The 22,974-nt window shown below is 36.5% G+C and overlaps 3 protein-coding genes across 8 annotated transcripts in view; 2 read left to right on the forward strand and 1 right to left on the reverse strand.

Moving 5' to 3' along the window:
* Window positions 1-2,361: 2,361 nt before the first annotated feature.
* Window positions 2,362-4,303, forward strand: terb2 (telomere repeat binding bouquet formation protein 2). 2 transcript variants are annotated; one of them, XM_056754161.1, is made up of 7 exons: window positions 2,362-2,688; window positions 2,833-2,914; window positions 3,013-3,152; window positions 3,272-3,318; window positions 3,392-3,477; window positions 3,661-3,746; window positions 3,969-4,303. In XM_056754161.1, the coding sequence occupies exons 1-7, from the start codon at window positions 2,625-2,627 to the stop codon at window positions 4,064-4,066; spliced, it is 603 nt and encodes a 200-aa protein (XP_056610139.1). In that variant the 5' UTR covers window positions 2,362-2,624; the 3' UTR covers window positions 4,067-4,303. The 2 variants fall into 2 exon arrangements, with proteins under 2 accessions (XP_056610139.1, XP_056610145.1); XM_056754167.1 differs by having other exon boundaries at window positions 2,842-2,914.
* Window positions 4,304-6,269: 1,966 nt separating this feature from the next.
* sord (sorbitol dehydrogenase) lies at window positions 6,270-10,355 on the forward strand. Its single transcript, XM_056749460.1, has 10 exons — window positions 6,270-6,314; window positions 6,891-6,958; window positions 7,080-7,113; window positions 7,232-7,396; window positions 7,473-7,632; window positions 7,741-7,859; window positions 8,793-8,858; window positions 8,964-9,142; window positions 9,623-9,744; window positions 10,086-10,355. Exons 2-10 carry the CDS (start codon window positions 6,905-6,907, stop codon window positions 10,249-10,251), a joined length of 1,065 nt encoding a protein of 354 aa, XP_056605438.1. The 5' UTR covers window positions 6,270-6,314; window positions 6,891-6,904; the 3' UTR covers window positions 10,252-10,355.
* Window positions 10,356-11,048: 693 nt separating this feature from the next.
* apba2b (amyloid beta (A4) precursor protein-binding, family A, member 2b) overlaps window positions 11,049-22,974 on the reverse strand; it is an 84,190-nt gene continuing 72,264 nt past the window's right edge. For all 5 annotated transcript variants that reach the window (XM_056747645.1, XM_056747673.1, XM_056747665.1 and 2 more), the window contains 7 exons: window positions 21,621-21,707; window positions 18,667-18,852; window positions 15,634-15,813; window positions 14,586-14,798; window positions 12,989-13,108; window positions 12,759-12,899; window positions 11,049-12,402 (listed from right to left, as the gene is read on the reverse strand). In XM_056747645.1, the coding sequence (XP_056603623.1) occupies window positions 12,331-12,402; window positions 12,759-12,899; window positions 12,989-13,108; window positions 14,586-14,798; window positions 15,634-15,813; window positions 18,667-18,852; window positions 21,621-21,707 (999 nt within the window). In that variant the 3' untranslated portion in view covers window positions 11,049-12,330. The remainder of the gene's footprint in view (window positions 12,403-12,758; window positions 12,900-12,988; window positions 13,109-14,585; window positions 14,799-15,633; window positions 15,814-18,666; window positions 18,853-21,620; window positions 21,708-22,974) is intronic.

Raw genomic sequence — 22,974 nt, forward strand, 5'->3', positions numbered from 1 at the left:
ACTGAAAACTTGTATTGCCTTGAGAGCAGAGGACAATGTCTCTTTCAATAGTGCACATTCTAGGATTGTTGTTGCATAATGAATTAGACCACTAAACCAAACAATTATGTCATTGAAATTGGGCAGGATGTCCATAGGCAAGCGTTTTTGACAAATTTAATTGTATTTTTGTCTTATAAAGTTTTAAATGCATGCTGTGGTGTGCATGGTTTTGAATGGGGTGACAAATTAGTTATTAAATAAAGTTATTAAATAAACTTTTTGTATTTCAAACTACAAGCTGACTTCCAGTTGATGGAATGCATGACGCTCTTGATTACGTTTAAAAAAATCTAAATGCGAATATATTTGTGAATAGTTTCTGTAGAACAATGTAGATAAAGAAAGCTATAATGCACTATAGAGTAAAGTGCTGTCATTAAGACACGCCGTATATTATTTTCTACAGAGATCAATAAGATCACTTGGTGAGTGCTTGGTAAGTGTAATACTGAGATACTAGGCATCTCAGCTGTGATACACCACGTTATAAAACACTTATTGGAATTACTGAAGACCAAATACAAGCTTTGATATTCAAGAGTAAATCCAAACTAAATACTGAGAAAAGTACAAATGCAGATACAAATACAAACCTTTAATATAAAAAAAATCATAAGTAGATTTAAGATAACCTATTATCATTCTGTATTAGATGAATCTTTTTACATCGTTTGTCATGGTCTTTCAGGGAAGACATAGGTGGAGAACCCAATTGCAGGCAGGACTCAGGGATGACAGGGTTAACAGATCATTTATTATTACAACAAGCACTACAAAAGAGGCAAAGCAAAACCCACAATGGGGAAAACCAAAACAGGATGACATAAATAAACAAGGACAGTGACTGACTAGACTAGAACAAATAACACTAGAAACAAAACACTAAACTGACACTTACTATAACTCGAGGGACCAGGAATAAGGTAACAAGGCACAAAAACTAAGCATACAGCAACATAAACAGGTACATTTAATCTTCACACGAGGTAAGACGTACAATGAACGAGCACAGGACAATGAACACGAGGATGTTTTAAAGGCTGACAAACACAGGATCATAAACAGGAACAGGTGCTGAGGATTAAGCACTAAGGAGAGGCTGACGAGGAACGAGATGATGGGAACCAAGACGCAGACCGGAGAGAGAGAGAGTATGGCCAAATAGGTGCCAAAATAGTCTCTCTCCCACCACAAAACTAAAGGCTATGCCATGGCTCCACAAGAAAACAAGAATAAAACATGACATGATAGTGGAACCATGACAGTTTTGCATAGTTTGACAAGCTGAAGAAATATAGAAAGTGGAAAAAATCCAATTCCAATCCAATTTCCAGCAATATAATAATATTGTTTTAAATAAAGATAAGGAACCCAGATTGAAATGAGGTTTGACTTTTTGCGGTGAACTGTTAACTTTTGCGGCATTTAAAGCGACAGAGGCATCATATACAGTATGAGAGGGAAGCCACAATAACCCAGCTGGTAACACACTATCCCTTTGTAATGGGCAGCTGGAAACGTAACACACAAGGCTATAATATGATAGTACTGCTATCTAAAAATAGTAACCAATGAGGCTGCAAATAGCAGCAGATCCTACATCGACTACTGACCTGTGGGCAAATCTCACACCGATACACAAATACACAGAACAAGGCATTTACGGACTGACATTTAAATCACTTATACTAGACTACTGTAACATCCATATAGACATGTTTAGGTCACCTTGCTGTCTACAGTAGAAATATTGACATTTCTGGTCAATATAAACATGTTTCTTCATTTTTTGTTCATGTTTCATAGCATAAATTAGTTTGTGTGTCATCATCATACCTGAAGCTATAAATATTCTTTTTAACAATCCTTAATTGTTAAAATCAATAAAAATTGCTCTTCATCGCTTCAACTGTTTTAACCTTTGATTAGATCCTTCTCCATTTAATCATAAAAGTAAAGGGCAGGATACCGCACAATACGGAGAGAACCGCAACCACTATTTGTATTTTGTTGTGGATAGACAGGCTGCATTCCTAAATTATAACGCCATACTACCACCATCTAGTGGCTATTAGCCTGTACTACACCACCTAATGAAACTACAGGTATCAAATTGGTTTTGGATTCAATCTGGTTTAATTAAACATACCACATCACAGAATCATTAATATGCATCGAATAAATGTTTTATTAGAATAAGCCGTATTATTATTGATATTGTTAAATTTGATAAATGTAATAGTAGATTGTCAGTGATTTTCGACGAGGCATGTTTTGTCTCTTTAAGAAATGAGGGAGTGTCAGTCCACTACTGTAAATATAGTGTTGGGTGTCGTGGCTTGTGTTCAGTTTTTGATCTATTTGCTATATAAATCCTCTGCTAGCCATTTAAAACATTAACTTGCGTAAAGAACAACAGCGGTCACTGACAAGAAAACATCCCCGGTAGCGTACATGCTATATGATTTGCTGCATATTGTCCAACAACGTTGACTTTTGCTATTCAAAGCTGTAAAGAAAGCGAAGTACCACATCACGGCTTTATTTCTGTGCAAAGATAAGCGACAAACACATTTAAAGGCATGTTTAAAGACAAAACTGCATGGTTCTCCACCAGTGTTGAACCGAGAAAACGCAGTTTCTGGGGTGAGATTCTGAATCATCTGTACACTTAACGTAAATAAATAAGTAAACTAATATATATATATATAGGAATGTTCGTTGATCGAGTAATTTGGAAATATAATTTTACCTGAAGTAATCAGAGTACCAGTGGTCATTAATTCACAGTGTCTGAAGGGGGAGCTCTATCTACCTGGAAAGAAGCAGATTATCTCTTCAGCGATGATGCCTCTGCCGAGGACACTACAAGGTCTTTATTTAACGTGTACAGTACACTTACTGTGTATGTCTAGTGTAACATTTTTGTGTGGCGATGCCTTAATCATACGAAATGTTGTAATTCTTAAGGATCTTTGACAGTGAAGACTATATACAGAACAGGGCAACAGTTTTCCACAGTGATTTCCTGTCAACCTGTGAACAACGGCGGAGTGTTAAATCTGTGCCCATTGGCCACTATGTGCTCCCTCCAGTCTCCATTCAAACTGGTAATCTGTCAAAGTGTTAACTATGATCACAATAAAGACTGAAATGAGTATTTGAGTAGTTTCGTTTAAGAAATAGGCATAGTTAATGCATTTTTAAATGTTCTGACTTTTTGCTTTAGAAATGAGAGCAATAGTTGCAAAGTTTATCTGGGAAAAAGAAGATCAGGTATGAGAGCTTTCTGTCTGTTAAACAGTTCTTCAGTAGCATTTGTTAGGTTCTGAAATGTTCTGTGTTAAAGCGAAAGTGTGAACCACAAATAAACGAAGTGTCTGAAGAAAACTTCACTTATGAGACTGAAGATCAACCAGTGAGAGGCAGGTGCAGGTATGTTATATTATAACTGTTAAAAAATGTCTTCTAATAGGTAATGGACAAGCTGTAAATGTGTTTCTTGACATGTAATTTAGTGTGACAAAATAACACATTTTACCAGTATGGACACCCTCAGCACTCAAACCTCCACTGCAGCACTTTATATGCTTGATTTAACTTCATGTTATCTATTAGCCAGGAGGATTATCAGACTGATGCATCGACAAGCATGGTGTGTCTGTGTTGTAAGAAGCAGTATCCTGTAAACAACATGATCTCAGGTACTAAACAAAAAAGAAATAAAATTGCAATTAATTCTTACATACAATTCTGTCATTAGCTCGAATGAGCATTTTTTGAGGAACTAAAAAGTATAAAATAAGTGCAACAATTTTAGAAATGCATATGCTATGTGAATCATAAGAGTTTTTAAATGCTGAATTTTTAAAACGATATTTTTCAAACTAGACAGACTTAAAGAAATCATACGGTTTCTTTTTCAGGATACGTTCACATTGACCAAATGAAAAAATATTCAGGGGAACTGCATGATTTCATTCCCTCCTTTCATGGCCACAGTGTTTCAAGATCTACTGAATAGAACTTTAAATATGCATTATTGTTATCATTAAAAAATGTAATTTGACATGCTTAATGTAGGTGAATTTCTCTCTATTTGATTTTTACATCGATTTATTGATATTGGTTTTGTTTCAGTGTTTGCTCGGTCTATAATAATTTGTATGTTATGACAAACAGTACTTTGCCTGGCAACATAAAATCTAGTCCCTGCATGTGAAAAGACATAATATTCGCAATATTAAAATACTTAAAGTAATCTATGTCTCGTCTTCTTATTTTTTAATGGCAATGGATTTGCTTTTTCCATTAAAGGATTATCTTTTAGGTCAAGTCTCCAGAAATCAGGGATTAAGTAACTCTCCAGTGATCTGATGCCCTTAAATTTAAGAAGCAGAATTTGCTAATTCAACAATAGAAATTAGTTATTTTATCAGAATACAAAATCTACACATTAGCACCCAAAAAGACAGGGATTTATATTTATACCTAACCATAAGTAATAATAATTGAAGTTAACAATTAACTATTAATCCACTACACTTTAACAACATATAGCTTAAAAAGACTTAATATGTACAAAGTCAGATCAAAGTGTACAGTGTCTTCTTGTAGCAATGAAGTCATCTGCACTTTTGATTCTGTTTTCACTTTTTATTGTGTCAGCAAACAGAGACAAATCACGTTTGTACTGCTTGTGAAATAAAATGAGTAGATAGAGTAAATAGGAGTTTTATTAAGTAGTTAGACTAACCTTTTAGTTCAATAGGGGTGTGTGTAAAAGAGCTCTTGCCCTGATTCAAGAAGACCTATAAATGGTTAACATCTGTCTCTGTTTACAGTTAATGCTGCATATTATCACTTCTTATGTTAGTTGTTGCTAATCATTAATTTTAATTATTGTTTGCCAGCAGAGGCTCTGGTGGGTCTTGGTAGTTTTGTCATGGTTTTACATGGTAAATACGCATCGGATGTGCTCGTGCTTCATTGGCACGAGACATTACTCTGCCTTTATAAACTGTATATTTTTTTCATTCCGATTGTAAAATAAAATACAACAACATGTGCTTTAAAACACTTTTTTATTGGGTATTTAGGTGAACACTTGTGCAATGTGCGCATGTCAGCAGATTATATTGGATTTTAAGCTTGTCATGTAAACACGCACATCAATCAGGGGCATGTTTCAGAGAGGAGGTTTAGTGAAAACTCCGAGTATATTAACCCTGAAATGAGGGAAACTCAGGGTTTACCGTTTCAGAATACCAGGTATGTCAAAGCTGAGAAAGCGGGGTAACTCAAGACCATTTCTAAAAGAGAGGTAACTTATACTCGGAGTCAGTAGCCATAGTAACTTACTCTGTGAACCTAACCAGGTCGGGAGCAGGTTTTCTTCGGTAAACCCAGAGAGTCTTTCCATCTCCTCCCCCTTTTAAAGCGCAAGTGGTGAACCTCATTCATTCATTCCTTAATACAGTCGTTCATGGCACACATTTTGACGATCTCAGTGACTTATATGTCGTATGTGCTTTATAGAGGATTTAGTACATGAAGAGGCTGCATTAATTCATAGAGATGTACTTTGATTTTAGGAGAGCAATTAAAGACCCGAGTGGATTTTTGTCATTTCTCTATGCACTTTTATTAAAACGGTACCATTTGCTTCACAGTGAAGTAAATCAAAAACACATCTCATCCATCCTTACATTAATAACATCAGCCTTCGTACGTGTATTTACATCAGAGCATAATTTTCTATGAAAGATGAGAAATGACTTAATTAAGTGCATGAATAAATAAATTAATAAGTACAGACATACATGCAGAAATGAAGCAATAAAGGTAATAAATAATTAATTTTGACGTGCAGACCCAACTCAAATCTCCTCGGACAGGCGATCAATCTAACTTTGTAAAAGAGTCTGACGCCCTACAGGTGTCCTATACACTATGACGTCTCATTTGCATAACTAGAGCACTGATGGCGATTGCGAAGAGAAAATACGTTTTTTTTATTATTTCTGTTGTTTTATTTATTTAAGGATTCATTTATTTGTTTATCGGAAGATTTATAAATTGATTCGTTTGAATTTAAGTCATTTTCAGCACATTAGTAAATCCACTGTATGCAGAGCAGAAAGTCTGCCTCACTCTCAAGCGCTTTCTGCCGCCATGTTTCTTTTTTTGGTGCTGTTGCCATGGTGAATCCTTATATAGGAGCTCCATTGATGATGGCTTTTTACAGTCGTGGAGCACGCGCTTAACTCAAGGTGAGTCTACCCAGAGTAAATCGAATTCACTCAAATCAGCTGTTCTGAAACCAAACACTCAAAAAATCTAATTTCTAAGTAAACAACCTCTGAGCTCAAGGTTTAAGATAGTTTGTTGAATCTCTTTATTAAAACGGGCCCCAGATCACTTAATTTACCTTTCATGTAAACGCAACATTCATATAAACAAAGCTACTGACAGGACCTATTAGTAGAGAAGCTACACCCTTAACTTCCGGTGGCATATCCGGAACTAAAGATCATTTCAATTATCGAAAAATAAACAGTATTTTGAGGAGATTAAATCGATACGGGTGTGGAAACGAATAAAAACTAATATATTTATAAAAAAACTCAACATCAAGAAAAGATTACAGATGGCCACATATTTAAGCACGTTTCAATGAAAGTTCCCTTTCCATTTGATGAGCGTATGAACTGAGCTTTGACTGCACAATCGCGCAGCTTTGACGGTCTTGAATGTCTAAACGAGTACAACAGGAAAATGCACGCAAGCAAGGGCGTCAGTGAGGATTCAGTACTGTAAGATTACACGTGTTGTTTATTGTCACACAGACATTCAGAGCCAGATGGATAAAGACAACCTCTCAGTGGTCTTACATTCTAAGGGAGATCTTAGATTGGTATGCCATTTAATGTATTTTTGCAAGACTTATAATACATCTGCACTAGTTTAATTTACTGACTAACGTTACGTTACTAAAATGTGGCTTAAGTGATAAACAAACAATTGTTTTTTAACAGGAGCAACGTCCGATTCCAGATCCAGGGCCAAATGGTAAATATTTAGAAACGCACTTTTTTCCAACTCGTTATGAATTTTGTAATGTAACGTTAGAGTTGTTCAGTATTTCTGTTTATGCATTTATTTATATCTTTTGCATTCTTTATTTGAGATGTGTTACTTCAGATGCATTCTGTGGGGATATGTGGATCAGACGTCCACTACTGGCAGAACGGGCGCATCGGGGACTTTGTGGTGAAACAGCCCATGATTCTGGGACATGAAGCCTCTGGTCGTGTGGTCAAAGTGGGCTCCGCTGTCAAGCATCTTAAGGCAGGTTAGTGCCTTAAGTGTGTGGGGCTAGTTTGTACTATGAACAATACACATTTTTTTTCTGTTTTCTCACCTCACAGGGGACAGAGTTGCCATTGAGCCCGGGGTTCCTCGTGACATAGATGAGTTTTTCAAATCTGGACACTACAACCTGTCTCCTAGTATATTTTTCTGTGCCACTCCTCCAGATGATGGGAACCTGTGCAGATACTACAAGCACAATGCCAACTTCTGCTACAAGTCAGATCACTGTTATTGGATTACTTGCATTATGAAAAAAAACTATGAATGCTTAGATTTTTAGTTCACTGATTTTCAATTCTCTGTATGTGGCTTGTGTGCTTGCAGACTTCCCGACAATGTCACGTATGAAGAGGGAGCTCTCATTGAGCCCCTGTCAGTGGGGATTCATGCCTGCAGGAGGGCAGGGGTCAGTCTTGGAAGCATGGTGTTTGTCTGCGGTGCAGGTCAGCCACCTCTAATGATTGTGCATATTTATACAGTTGTTACACATTAACTTACCAAGCCGTGCAATGACCTCTGCCTTCTTGGCTCCATTCACTTTTCTGTATTTTTTTTGTCAGGACTTTGTATTTGTATGTTAATATATGTCAGATGTCTGTTGCTTCTCCGTTTAATAAATGTTAATGAAATCATGAAATTCATTTTAAAGGAGCTGTATGTAATAACTTTACTGTATTAAATCAAAACAACTCCTTAATATGTTTGTAGACATTTAGGAAACATGGTAAGCTCATATATTGGTTTGTCCAAAAAACAATGCTATAGCCAGTTATTCCACTCTGAAATGTAAGTTCTGTGTAAGTTCTACTGTTGCGGGGTGACAAAAGCAGGACACAGCAGAGACGTTTCTGACTATTTTAAACAAATACAGAGCCAGAATTTGTTTATTTTATTTTTGAGAATATGACACGTTTATGTAGATCAAAACATCCTTATAGTATATTAAATTAGCCATCCCTAGACATGTAAAACACAGTAATGCACCAATAATGTTAATTAACAACATCATATATAATATTAAACACTGAAATTGATCTTTTTTGTGAATAAAATACTTTTATTTAACTAAAGTTTTGAATGATTTTTTAAACATTAAGTTATAGGCGTGCATTGAATCTGGGGATAGCCAAAGCTGTGAAGGATACATTCTACGTTCTATAATTAAAAACCTGCGGAAATAAGGTCACATTTTGGGGCTGCTTTTGAAGGAACCTTTGAATTGCGCTGCTGTGACGCAATCAGTCTTAAAATATCTTAAAATGATGCAACCCTTGAATTGGGACACAGCTATTATTTTGAATTTGGACAGCGATACCAAGCTCAACCTCCAGGTGTCAATGCTACAAAACTCATAAATGTTGTTTTCATTATAATAGGACCAATTGGACTAGTCTCTTTGTTGGCGGCCAAAGCCATGGGTGCATCACAAGTCGTAATAAGTGGTAATATATGCATAAATCCATATGTTATATCAAAGGTAACTACATAGATAGATTTTGTATTTAACATATTATTGTGCATTTCTTTCTTTCATGTTCCATCTGTAGACCTGTCTTCAGATCGCCTGGCCATGGCTAAAGAGCTGGGGGCTGACTTCTTGGTTCCAGTGAGGAAAGAGGATACACCACAGGAACTGGCCAAAAAAGTGGAAGAAATGCTGGGGTGCATGCCTCAGATCACTGTAGAGTGCACAGGAGTGCAAAGCAGCATTCAAACAGCAATCTATGTACGTCAAATTCAGTCACATGCAGTAAATAAAAAGTTACATATTGCTTTTTTTATTGCATTGGAAAAAATTAATGTTGGAAGTTAACAAAGTTAAGGAGGAACACATCAGATTATTAACCTAATTATATGGGAGGAGCATGCCCAGTAATCATCCAACCAGGCAGAAAAACTAAAAGCACTTACCTCCGTTCGACAATGTTCTAGCATTCCTTCACCAGCCCCTTCGCCATACATCTAACACTTCCTCATGAAACCAGGGGGGGATGTTGTGCTCGGGGGACTCGGGGCCAAGTCTTAGAATCAGAGCCCTCCCCTAGGACAGCACACCAAATACGCATAACCTTTTCCTATTGATTATATGTAAGTGTGAACTCATGAAACTTTGTAGAGAATTAAACTGCCGCTTATGTACTGTAACCTCATTCTTACCTGGGATTGAGATGTGAAATATTGAGTTCTTAAACCTTTTTTTGTCTAGGGTACTCGTTCTGGAGGAGTGGTGGTGTTGGTTGGGCTTGGTGCTGAGATGGCCACAGTACCGCTTCTTAATGCAGCAGTCAGAGAAGTTGACATCAGAGGTGTATTTCGCTACTGTAATACGTAAGTAATTGTAGTGCTAAGGACTTACAACTACTTTAGGATCTTTACATTTTATTGCCATAATATGCATTAAATATATCTGTCCCAGTCTGTGGAATTCATGCTAAAGTCTCAAATTCAAATTTTGAGATAAGGAGCATCAAAATTGGATTTCAAGCATTAATTTCACTGTGATTTTAATCTTTGACCCTACTTGGTCAGAATTACAGATATCAATGTATATTTTCACAGAATGTTCTTCACATTTATGTAGAAAATAGACAATCTCAAAGCAGGGTTTTTACAGACTGGGTCACATATCACTTTTTTGCACACTTTACCCAATTTCTTTTACTCTCCAGCTGGCCGATGGCTATCGCTATGTTGGCATCTAAGAAGGTGAATGTCAAGCCTCTAGTCACCCACCGCTTCCCACTGGAACAGGCCTTGGAGGCTTTTGAGACCACACGGCAGGGGCTCGGGGTTAAGGTCATGTTGAAATGTGACAAGAATGACCAGAAACCATAAGAGAGGAGGTGGATGTGGCCAAACGGTTTCATCCAATTCATTTTATTATTAAGGAATTGAGTAACCTCACCTGATCTCTATTAAAAAAACGTACAGAAATTCAATGATTCTGTTTGTAGAGTATTTTTTTTTTAAATATATTATATATGATTCATTGCTGAAACCACACAACATCCTGACTGAAATGACACTACATTAAAAAGACATTGTTTTAAAACTAAAAGTTTTGTTGATAAAAAATTGTGATTCATATTCACATACTATTGTGTACCACTTTCAAGGTGTAGTTTATCATTTTGAGCTCTAATAATCATTTTTGTTCACATTTTACTAGTTAAAACATTCTTCCACGCTCTTACTTGTATAACCTCTAGAGGGAGCAGCAGGCTGCAAACTTGAAAAATGAGTTGGTACGTCATACACCTCACTCAATATTGAAGTCTCTATCTCAGTATTTTTCCTGCTTTATGATCTCCCATAACATAAAATCGTTTCATTAATGAGTGTTTCCCCCTGTTGTTTTTAATCTTAACTATGTCGAGAAAGCCTCAGAACTCTGAGCTGGCTGAACAGATTTCAAACTGTGAAGCTCAAATCTGTGCTCATTAAGTCTATAAAAACGAGGTAAGGGAGCTATTTTAAAGTGCTGGATGCTGGCCACTGTTAGAATTGGTTGGCAGATATTCCGATTCTAGCTCCCAGGTCGAATGACCCATCCGGTTTTCATAACTTTAAGCCATTCTTTACCTCAATTTTTCTTTAATCAGTTGAGAGTCAAGTCAGTAAAACAACAACAATGGCTTATATTACACTTTATTGTTATTTTCCCATAGTGTCATTTTAAGAGGCATGCAGACAGGTATTCATGTTGATGTGTTATTAGTTGTTTGATGTTCCTATTTTATTACAATTCATTTTCAAAAGCTTTCTTACGCACTGGTAAGGCTTTTGGTCACAGTGTCTTCTTCAGGATCTGAAGGCCAAAGCCTCACGAAGATAAAATAGGACTAACAGTGATTCTACATGGACACAGTACTAAACAAGGTTAAACATTTATGTACAGACATTCTAATACTGTTTAAGGAAGTGGACGCACTATTAACAACACCATTACATTCACCACAGACTCAAATGAGTTGTAGCTGGGCATACGCACGAAGAAAAGCACACGTTAAAAATAAACTCTTACGTTTCATACAACATGTAGGTATGCGTGTGAAAGGAAATTCATCATTTACAGCATGGCAAGGGAATGTTGGATTACAGCATGGGAGAAGGCCTGCAATTGTTTACATGTGGTATTTTACAAAAGTTTTGCTGAAATCTGTGTACAAAAAACACTCTCAAAATTTGCTCAGTTCAGTCTTTAATGCCTGCAAGACATTTGTTTATTCAATGATGAAGGCTGGCTGGTTTTCCTCCGTTGATGTGTCTGATACACCTGTACTAATTTAGCATTGCTTTAAAACTGTAGTATGCCACATAATTGTTTGGTATTTTATTTACTGTAATAGGTGTACTGATCTATTACAATATATAAAGGCCATGAAAACCAGGACTACGGTCATTGAAATGTAAGAATGTGGTATACTTGACCAATGTGCTTTTAAGATGTTTCACGGCTCCCCTTAATCAGTTCATTTTTGGTGAGAAACAACTTTCTGGAATGGCCCAATGACTTTATATTGAAGTCTCTGGACTTCTTAATCTGGCTTTACCATTCCTTTCTATTGATATTACGATTACATATTTACAAAACATCTCTCCAACAAAATCCAAACATTCATAATTGCAAATAAATTAAATAGGGGTAGCAAAAATTACATGTACTGTACAAAGCCCCCCTCCCCCAAAGACTTGTGCATCAACTCAATCTTTCATATGACGAAACACACTTCCCAAGAGCAGACATTACAAATCAAAAGAATCCACATTTTCCGTTAGCGGAACATAATAACGTTAGCGGACAGCGAGAGTGATGGGAATTATTTTTGGTGAGGGTGAAAGGAAATGTTGACTGCTGCATTCCAATACATCTCTAAGCTCTCTGTGCCCAGGGCTGAAGTCCACCACCTTACATCATATATACATAGGAGTCTCCTGCCCTGTTAAGAGTCTAAACATGGCAGCTGGCATTGTCTTCATGTGGATCTGTTTTGAAATAAAATAAAAGATCTTATAGTATGAATAAATGTTATATGAGTCTAGTGATTTGAATTTGATATGCACAGATGACATCATAACATAGGCACAAAAAGTTTATAGGAGTATTTCACCTTCTAAATTCACTTCTATTGTAAGGACACAACCCAATGCAAATGAATGGGGACCAAAGTTTTCTTTTATCAACATTCTAAACAAGTAATTGTTTAGTTGAGGAAAGAAAGTTATACAGGTTTAAAAAATAACAAAAAGGGAGTGTAAATAATGACAAAATTTTCATTTTGAAGGTAAACTATCCTTTAACATCCACTGAACTGTAAATAAATAAATTGATAAATGCTCACCTCGCCCACTGAATTAGAGAGGGCTTGGACGATCTTCTCATGTGCTGTGGCCACGACACTTTGTCCATTTATTTCAATGATGCGATGACCAACCCGCACCCCTCCTCTCTCTGCGATCCCCCCTCGCATTAGACTGCAGATCTGGGGAACAATGAGATTGACATGACCAATCAGAAGAAAGTGTTGTTTCAGATGTCCTGCTTCTATATCTTTGTTATGGGCATACTCACAATGCCATTCTGCACACTGAACCCAAGCTGGTACTTGAGGTCTGGTCTTTTAATGAGAACTGTGGTTACAGGAGGGCAGCTCACAATGTTTAGCTTCACCTGCACTTGATTTTTCAGGCCCTGATGCAAAAATAAAAACACATGTGTGTGATTACAACCTGAATTGTGTTACACTGTATTAAAGGTCATAGTGTATGAAATTTATCGGCATCTAGCGGCGAACACAGCTCAACCATCCCTCCCCTTCGAAGCAAAACGGTGGCTGACACAGAACTAAGATGTCGTCATGTTTTCGCTTCTTCTCTAAAGGAGATAATGTATTTACGAAAGGCGTTCTGTAGAGCTATTTGTCTATTTAGGGCTACTGTAGAAACAACATGGTGAATTCCATGTAAGGGGACCCGCAGTGTGTGTAGATAGAAACTGCTCATTCATAAGGTAATAAAAACATAACCCTTCATTATGTAAGTACTTTAAGGGATAATGTACAGGCTGCTGGTTGTCATCACAGAAATAAGCATCGACAGTGTAATTGTATCACACTGAAGTGGCTTATTTTGCAATAACAGCTGGCTGATTGTACATTGTATCACACGGCTACTTGCCACATGAGGAAAAAAAATGGTCAGGAAATGTGAAGTTGAAATATTTTTATAGCTAATTTTTACAGAATGCAGACCTTCCGCGAGATAAAAGCTGTTTACTTTCGGTTTTAAGGAAAGAAATGACGTTTAAATGTCCAAACAGGCAATTTGGTTTAATCATTTGTAAATATAATCTCATATGTTATTAAAAGACATGCAGCATCTCACAGAAGTGAGTACAGTAGGTGGAGGGGTGCAAGGTTCTCTAACAAGCTTTCCTGTAGCTCAGTGGTAAGAGCATTGCGTTAACAACGCAAGGTTGTGGGTTCGATCTGAGGGGATTGCACATACCTATGTAAAATGTATAGGATAAAAGCGTCTGCCAAATAAATGTAAATGTAACATCCACAAGCTGGAAAATAATGGTGGCCACGCAGAATATGGCACTTTGGGCCCAATTTGGACATTTTCACTTAGGGGGTACTCACTTTTGATGCCAGCGGTTTAGGCATTAATGGCTGTGTGTTGAGTTATTTTGAGGGGTCAACAATTTACACTGTTACACAAGCTATACACTCACTACTTTGCATTGTAGCCAAGTGTCATTTCTTCAGCGTTGTCACATGAAAAGATACAATAAAATATTTACAAAAATGTGAGGGCTGTACTCACTTCTATGAGATACTGTTTTATATTTCATTTGTCAAAATAAAACTCTCAAAATGGTCTGGGTTACCGTGTGTTATTAGTTTTGAGCGGTTGTTATCTGGGAAAAACAAACCTGCAAATGTTGCGAATCAGAATCAATCATTCGAACGAGCCGTGTAACAAGTACATTATATTGCATTTCTGTCAATAGATCCTCCAAGAATTTACACATTGGACCGTTTAATACAATTCATAATAAAATATTATAAAGATTATTTTGCTTTTTATATGGGTCTTTTAAATAACAAACTATTCAGAATAGCAGATACATTCATGGCCAAAGCCAAAATCAAGCTTCTGCACACCTTGATGATTCCCTGACAGGTGGCGAGAGGCAGCCCCACCAGACTGGTGTTGTTGATTGACATGATCTGGTCACCGATACTGAGCTTTCCAGAACGGGCGGCGGGGCCTCCATTCATCATGTTGGCCAGGATGACAGTGGGTAGAATGGAGCCCCAGCCAGACTCCACAATAACTATGCCCAGAATCTCTCCCTTCTGTTTCTCGAGCTGCAACTGTGGAAGGAGATCCAGAGTAATGACTGCCAATAAAGGGATGTACTCAAGGCAGTTGGGAGCAAAGCAATCAAGGAAACAATTTGACTCAATTGATAACAGAAGCCTGAGAACTTGAGGGTTCAATCTAGCACAAACCTAAGTGCTTTGACATAATGGCATGAACTACGTGTCTACTTTGTGTTTTGAGGATTTTAAAGTAAGATACAGGTATAAAGAACAACACTGGGAACTCAACATTTGCTTGAGGTAAAGTTATATCGGGGACATAATCCACAGCAACATAGAAATCTGGACTAAGCAAAGAAGACTATTCACTTTTAGCCATAACTGTAAAAGCAAGAGTTCAACCAAAAATCTAAATTCTGACATCATTTATACACTCTGATTTCTCAAAACCTGTATGACTTGTTTTTCTGTGGAACACCAAAGATATTTTGTGACATGTCTCTGTTGTTTTATGTCCATGCAATGGAAGTCAATGCAGGCCAATGTTGTTTGGTGACCAACATTCTTCAAAATATCTTCTTTTGTGCTCTGCAGAAGAAAGAAAGTCATTCTGTACAGAACGACATGAGGGTGAATTAATGATGACAAAAGTAAATTCTGGGTGAATTATCCCCTAAAGCCACACATTTATACTGACCAGTTGCTGTGGATACTAGCTTAAATGTCAAATGGTATTTAAAAAAATTATTTCATTTGAACTCAATTGCTGTTCCAGAGCTGCAATTTGCCATCTCATCACTATTTTCCAGGAATTGTATTTCTGTCATCCAGATAACAGCATAGACAGAAAGTGCACACTTCACAGAGAACGCGTGTAGCAGCTGACCTCTTTGCAGTTGTCAGAGTTCGAAAAGTGGATGAGGTCATCATTGTACATCTCTTGTGTGTTGATGATGTCACTGTACTCTTTCTGACTCAGGTCCTCAGGGTTGATACCGTTGGCTCTGAGGAATTCCTGGTAGGCCACACTGAAAGCCTGACCAATGGACTGTGCTATGAGCTGGGCCTGGATGGGTGTGAGAAGATAAAAAATTGCGAAACAACTGGAAAAATCAATGAAGTAATTAATACATCAATTATTCTAATGTAATTTTATAATCAGTGACACTTGGTTGGCGCTGCAATGTGATGCTACACCAGTTGAGCTATAGGAGCACCTGTTTTACGAGTTAGAGAAACAAATTGCTTTTTCTTGCCTGAGGCATAAATCTAACCACATTTTGTGAGATTCATTACTAAAACAAAGAAAAAAGGACAGCCAATGGGAAAGGAAATGGAGTAAAAATCTACTCAATTCAAGATAAACAAAGTACATTTATCTTTTCTTTTTGCTGGAAAAGAGAATAAAAATACACATTTAGTATTTGATTTCTAATTACACAAAAACACTTAAGTGCATATGCATTCTGCATAAATGCTGACCTGCATATGAAAAGTTCGGCAGAACATTGATATTGCAGATCAATACAACAGATAAACTTTATATTGTATCCGACTTGTCAACACTTCATCGATTTGTTGTTTTGTGAATCTGCTCATTCATGTAGTGCCGTATCATTGTGCATTGATTTCAAAACAGGTTTACACTTTAGGACAGTTTCCATAACCTCCAACTTTCTTGTGCCGGCGATGGTGTTCTTTATGAAATTTAAACACGCTGGTCTATTTCATGCACTGAGGCTTCTTCCAAATCTTAGTAAATAATCGTCTGTGGCAGTAGAAGAGGCGCAGGATGCAGTCTATTATATTGGCCTGTCTGCACTGGAATTTTAACAAGGAAAGTGAGAAACAGTTCATTCTCTTTGTTTATGACTGAATTCCATGGCTTCTGATTTAATAGTGTCCCTCGGGCAATGTGTGCAAGTAGGGGTCATCCAATAATAAAACAACATCCCTACATGTGTGTAAGCTTTGAGTATTTGATGAGAACAAGAAACACCACTGATGTATCTAAATCAGTTGTGCTAAAATCACAAAAAATAAACAGTATTTAGTATATTAGTAACCAGTATTTCAACCCATGGTTAAGGAAGATGAACCCAATCGTTGTTTAAATCAGTGGTTCTCAAACATTTTCGTCTGTAAGGCTCCCTTTGTGTAGAGTGCATCGCTTTGCGGCCCCCCAAATAAAGACTTATATTCTTAAACTTACAATTTTATTCAACCAAAAACATAATCAGCTATACAATGCTGAAACATAAATTCTTTTGGTTGGTGGTCTTATTTTTCTGAAGTTCGATCGCATAAAACCTTCGATAAATTTCTATATTTCATAAATTGCCACATAATCTGTGTCACAAACCCCATCTTGGAGCTCCCAATTTGAGAACCATTGGTTTAAAAAACACTCTGGCTGGATTATATTTAGCCCAATTTACAACCCAATGGTTCGGTTTGACTCTTCTTGACTCAATTCTGAATGAAAAATAACACAGCCTTTTCTTAAGTGAAAATGCCCGTATTTTACCCAACAATGAGTTGATAAAATAGCATTTTGGGTTGAAACAACCCAGCATAGTTCATTCAAACCCAACAGATTTTACACAGTCTTGAGTTGAAAGAGATCAGCATTTTTACACAAACAAAAAAATGTTTCTTACTTTTAATCCATGTGTTGGGTCAAAAGGGACAAATCTAGCTGTTGGGTTTTAAATTAAACTATACTGGGTTGTTTTAACCAAAAATGCTGTGTCCAAAATATACATACCCGTCAAAAGTTTGGGATCACTTGACAAAAATGTTTCTCATGCTCTTAAAAAATGTATGTTTCAATGTTGGAAATTACTTGTGTGGACAAAAATATAATTGTGCCAACATATCAAGGGTTCAGTGTGTCATTTTTGGGAGGATCTATTGATAGAAATGCGATATAATATACAAAGCTTTACCTTCAGAGGTGTATAAAGAGCTTACACAGTGAAGCGTTATGACCCACGTGGAGACATCAAGAAGGCTTATAAAATGTCAAGAGAAGGATTTTGCTAATTGTAGTCGAAGGCTGACTACTGTGACGGTGCTAAAACAAATGTACAGTTCATTTATTTTGAACGCTTTTAGTCACAACATTATTCTCACAGATTCATCTATTATTTCATGGTTTTGTTGAGTTTACAAGTATTCTAAAATGTGGGAAAGATATAAATAAATAATGAATGAGTGATCCCAAACTTTTGAATGGTAGTGTACTTTGTCTTTGTTAATCGAACCCAGCAGCTGGGTTTGTGTTTTTTTGACCCAATGCTATGTTGAAAATATCCCAGCATTTGAGAGTGCGTTTTAAAATGATTTAACAGTTTAAATTACTGTTGCACACAAGATGTTCACTTCTTTATGAATCAGATATTTATGGCCATAATGAAGAAGCTTTTGAAAACAGGCTTAGTAAAAAATAAGGAAGTGCAGGGCTAACTTAATATGACTCTATTGTGAGCACACAGACACACATTCACACTCATTGGCCTGTACGTCAAAGGGTGTAATTAGAAAGCATGAGTGAGGAACAACTGCAATGCGGAGGAGAGTGCTGTGGCGGAGAGAAAGCTAGGACCATTAGAACAGGAATATGTAAAGCTGGAGACGCTCGCGTTCAGAAGACACTGCATTAACACTTAACTCTGATTACACATGAGACTAAGTGAGTATCTAACATACGCGAGCGTCTCTTTTATTAAAAACCCTTTGGACGCGTCTGGAGCAGCCACGTATTTTGACATGATGGGTTAAATCGATGTTTTGCCGAGCTTTGCATTACTGCTTCCCCTAAAGAAGAGTCACGGATTGCCACTGGTCGCAGGTAAATCTAAAGCTCCCCATAATATAATAAATATATAAGACATATGTTTATCTAATCCATACTTACATCCTCTGACTCAAAAACATGGCAGATCATTTTGTACTGCTTCTTGCCCTCAGGAGCTCCAGGGGTGGATTCGATGCAGTCTTGTGAGGCGGTGCGTGGCATGCGACGTCTCGCCATCAGAACCACAATGTTTCCGATGTCAGCGATGTATGAAATTGTGCGTAATGCATTATCCATCATGGCCTCCTGCAAAATACAAACAAAATAAGCAGTTACTTAACCTTCTGTAGCAACGCACCCAAGCACATTTCACTTGTCATGAGCGAAACAAAGGTATTAATCATAACCCGAATGACTTTCTTTTTGCTGGCGGAAGGTTTCAAGCAGAGAAAAGCAGCAGAAGCAGCAAGGCAGAGAGGCTTAATTTTTAGGTATACTGCTGCTCTTAAATCATTTTTCAGCATTTTGATCCAATTGCACTTGCAGTACATTTTCTTAGCAACAGACCCCTTATGAAACCTGGGGTTAAGCATCTACCCTTCAAGGGCACAATGTTAATATGCCTTTCTGGAAGCCTCACATTCATTAATCTTCCTATTTAGAACATTTGATAAAAAACTCCAAGCTTACATTCTTGGGTAACTTGACCAGATATTTCAACAGAAAGTTAACCACAACCATCTTAGCTTTCTAACAGTAAGACGACCTTGACATTTTATATAGTAAAAAAGCTCTCTAAGTCACTGTATGTGTCATCAAAAAGTCATCGAAATGCCCTTAATATTCAATGCACAGGATATCTGAGTACAAGCATGTATAAGATGTACTCGCTTTCATATACAAACATCATATCCAGCAGAGAGAATTAATGAATCATATACATCACACATCTCTTTTACCCTTCTCAACAGTAGCACAGGGGAATTTCCTACAGCATCTCCATTCAGTCCACACACCGATGTGTACATCACGTGATGCATATTTCCATTTAATAGCAGCTCTTCTTTAAATTATAGGGCCCAGTGTAATGATCTGTGTTTACTTCAAAGACTGGGAAAAACATTGTCAGGCACAAGCTATCACTGCTACTATCATTTATCTAAAATCTCTCATCTTTTTTTTTATTTTATGCACATATTTTATATTTGACTAGAAGCCATCTGAAAAATATGCTCTCTGTTCTAGTCACTAATAATAACTACATATGCATTTCCTACAGGAAATAATACTTTCAAGGCAGAAAAGCTAGTGTAGTGTTAAAGAAATGTAACATTATATAGCTAGCATGTGTTTTTTTGTGTGTTCTTATGCATCTGTAAATGAAAATCTGAGTTGCTTTGTAGTTGTCATGACACCCAACATGCATGTTGATTTCAGTCAGCTACATGCAAGAACCAACACATAGTTACTGTGAAATTAAATATGGTGTAATACAAGGGCGCTGAATAACTTGTGACTGACACAAAACCATGTTGCCAATATTTTTAACATTTTATTTTAAATACTTGCATATTTTGTTTTGTAATTAATTTAAAGCATCCTTTGGATCATTTTGTATGTAAACCTTAATTTATTAATAAGTAAATGTATGTTTTTAGTTTATTAGTATAGTCGTTTTTATTTATGTTATTGGAGTGTGTTAACACTTTCTATTAATAAACAAATTGTTATCATTTTTAGTGTTTTTGGAAAGTTAATAAAATAAATTATAGAAACAAGAATGAATTAACATGAAGAATGTTCAACCATTAAATAAATAAAAAGTATTAAATAAATGAAAATAAAATAAATTTCAAAATCAAGTAAATTAAAAACATATTTAATAATGCAACTTTTTTGATTTTGTTATTTGATTTTGTTCATTTTTTATTTCTTAAAAACTTTTAAAGTGTTTTTTAAACTGCCCAACATTGTTTATTTTAATTTATAATTGTTTATTTTAATTATTTTATTACTTTTAAGACTAATTTATATATATTAATAATTTTAAATCACAATAAATCATGACAATAAATCATTATTCAGATGTTATATTATATTGAAAAATATATATATTGAACTGACTTAAAACAATCTAGTTTTATCTTTCATTAAAAGTTCAAAGTTTCAGTTCAAGTGCAAATGGTGTATTTAAGTGGATCGGGCTTATCTATTTAACTAAGTTTAATTCTTTGGATCTTTTAAATGTTTAAGGAATACAAATACAATATTGTCTTGCAAGCAGTGTAATGAATCTTTAACACCCAGCAGACAGACACTGAGTCGCACTCCGCACAGTGAGATGTGACAGTCAGTGTAAGGACAGACACTGCATTGCAGCACATAACAAAATGTTTGTGCCAGCCTGCCCACTCACTGCTGTTCAGTTAGAACTCATACAAAGCCATTTTATTCAGTACCAGGGCTGTAAATGTACCAATAAGCATTGCCTATCATCCATCGCTCCCAACCCTATGTTTACAACTAGGTTACACTGCCAGTGTGAGAAAGAAGGAGCTGTTGTCAAATGTACAACTGAAAATAAGCCACAAAGCACAAAACACCTTCATTATTATGACACACATCCCCTACAGCAAAATATACTTAAATATTTCAATTACATATAACATTAAATAAAAAGAGCATTTGAACATTGGTTTTCTCCAAATATAGTAATTATTCAGAATATTAACAGGTATTCCTTTTATTACATTAAATGTTTACAGTATAACTGTCGAAATGTTCATCTATCAACACAGGATTTAATCTTCCCCTTTAGACTGAATCTATCATCTATCATCTTGTGTGTTTTTAGAAATTGCCTTTGCCAGGAATAAAGTCATTCTAAAGTCTGACGTCTGTTGTGTCTTGGGTTTATTTGATGAGGAAAGCATCCTAGAATTCATAATTCATAGAATTCAATCAGTTCACCTGTCAAATTAATATGCACTTACAGTTACTCCGCTTTTTTATTTGGGTGTTTAAAATGTGATCACGATACCTGCAGTGCCAGAAAGCTGGATGTTCGGACTCACCTGGGTGTCTGCATTCAGTACTTTGATCCTTTGAGTTGAGATGAAAAGATCTACCTCAGTCAAAGTCTGAGCGTCTCCCTCTGGGCTCTGCAGACAAAAAGAGCAAAACCAAAATTATGAGAAAACACCCACCGTTTGATCAAGAGGCCACCAATGTACCCATGCTGTAACGCATAGAGACTCATGAAAGGGCCTCAGGAAACAGAACAACCTCATGCAATAGAAGAATACACCAGAGGATTCCCATTGTCATGCTTTTTGCTTAACCTTTGTCAACTGCCATACTAATGGTCCATACAGAAAAAATAAGCATTGTTAATATAACCATTTATATAGTCTCTCCAAATTAATAATCAATTACAGCAGGTAAGGGATATTTCACAATCAAAGGCTTTCAGTAGATAAAAGCATCGATACAGCTGCAGTGGGTCACAGTAACTTAATGAAGTGTGAATCAAAGCCCACAACTGAGAAACACAGTGAGGTTAACAGACCGACAGACAGAACAGCCGACAATAATCATCAGTTATACAGCCTCCAGTGATAAACAGAAGCCATGCAGAGGTTTCAACTGATGAGATGATTGACACGAGACAGCAGGGTAAAGGAAACAGAGGCTGGGAAAGAGAGATATTTGGTGCAGTGAGGTGGAGCAAGGGTGTGCCTTGAGATGATGACAGATGTGTAAATGAAATAACAGAATGGCAACACTTAACCAGCTGTCAGACTCTGTCCAAGAAAGAGTGCCAGACATTTACCTGTCTGTCAGCACATTTCTGCTCAAGTTATGCTAACGGAGTATTTAATGAGGAGCGGTTATGCGTGGGGACTGTAAGTTGTTTCTATGAAGGATTAGTAGTACTCTAGTGAAGTCTATTTGAAAAATAGCCTTGACATTTGGAGTTCATATATTTGCCAATAAAGAGGCTGGAATGTCAATTCATTGGTTTCAGACACGTGACCTTTATGGCATGGGCACCTTCTTGAGGACTTGAGCACAACTCTCTGTATAACAGAGCCTATAAGTAATTCAGATCCAAGGCCACAGTTTTGTAAATGTTATACTCTGTTTAATAAATCCTGTCCATAGATTAATGAAACATAGCAACAAGTTTCCAATCCGTTCCCTCATTTTTGTTAATAGTACCATTCATTTTTTAAATCCGCACCACAAATACGTAAACTATGGTCACGCTTTCAACATCCGTTCCCACAGTTCTCCCTGTTTTGCCATTTTTATTTTTACCTTGAAATTTGATCGTACATTACATTTATAGAAATTGATTATAGAAATGTAAAATGTAAATGTAGATTTAAGAAATGTTAAGTACAGAAACAAATATATATTTTTATT

The sequence above is a fragment of the Triplophysa dalaica genome, chromosome 1 (assembly GCF_015846415.1).
Source record: "Triplophysa dalaica isolate WHDGS20190420 chromosome 1, ASM1584641v1, whole genome shotgun sequence".
Classification (NCBI taxonomy): domain Eukaryota; kingdom Metazoa; phylum Chordata; class Actinopteri; order Cypriniformes; family Nemacheilidae; genus Triplophysa; species Triplophysa dalaica.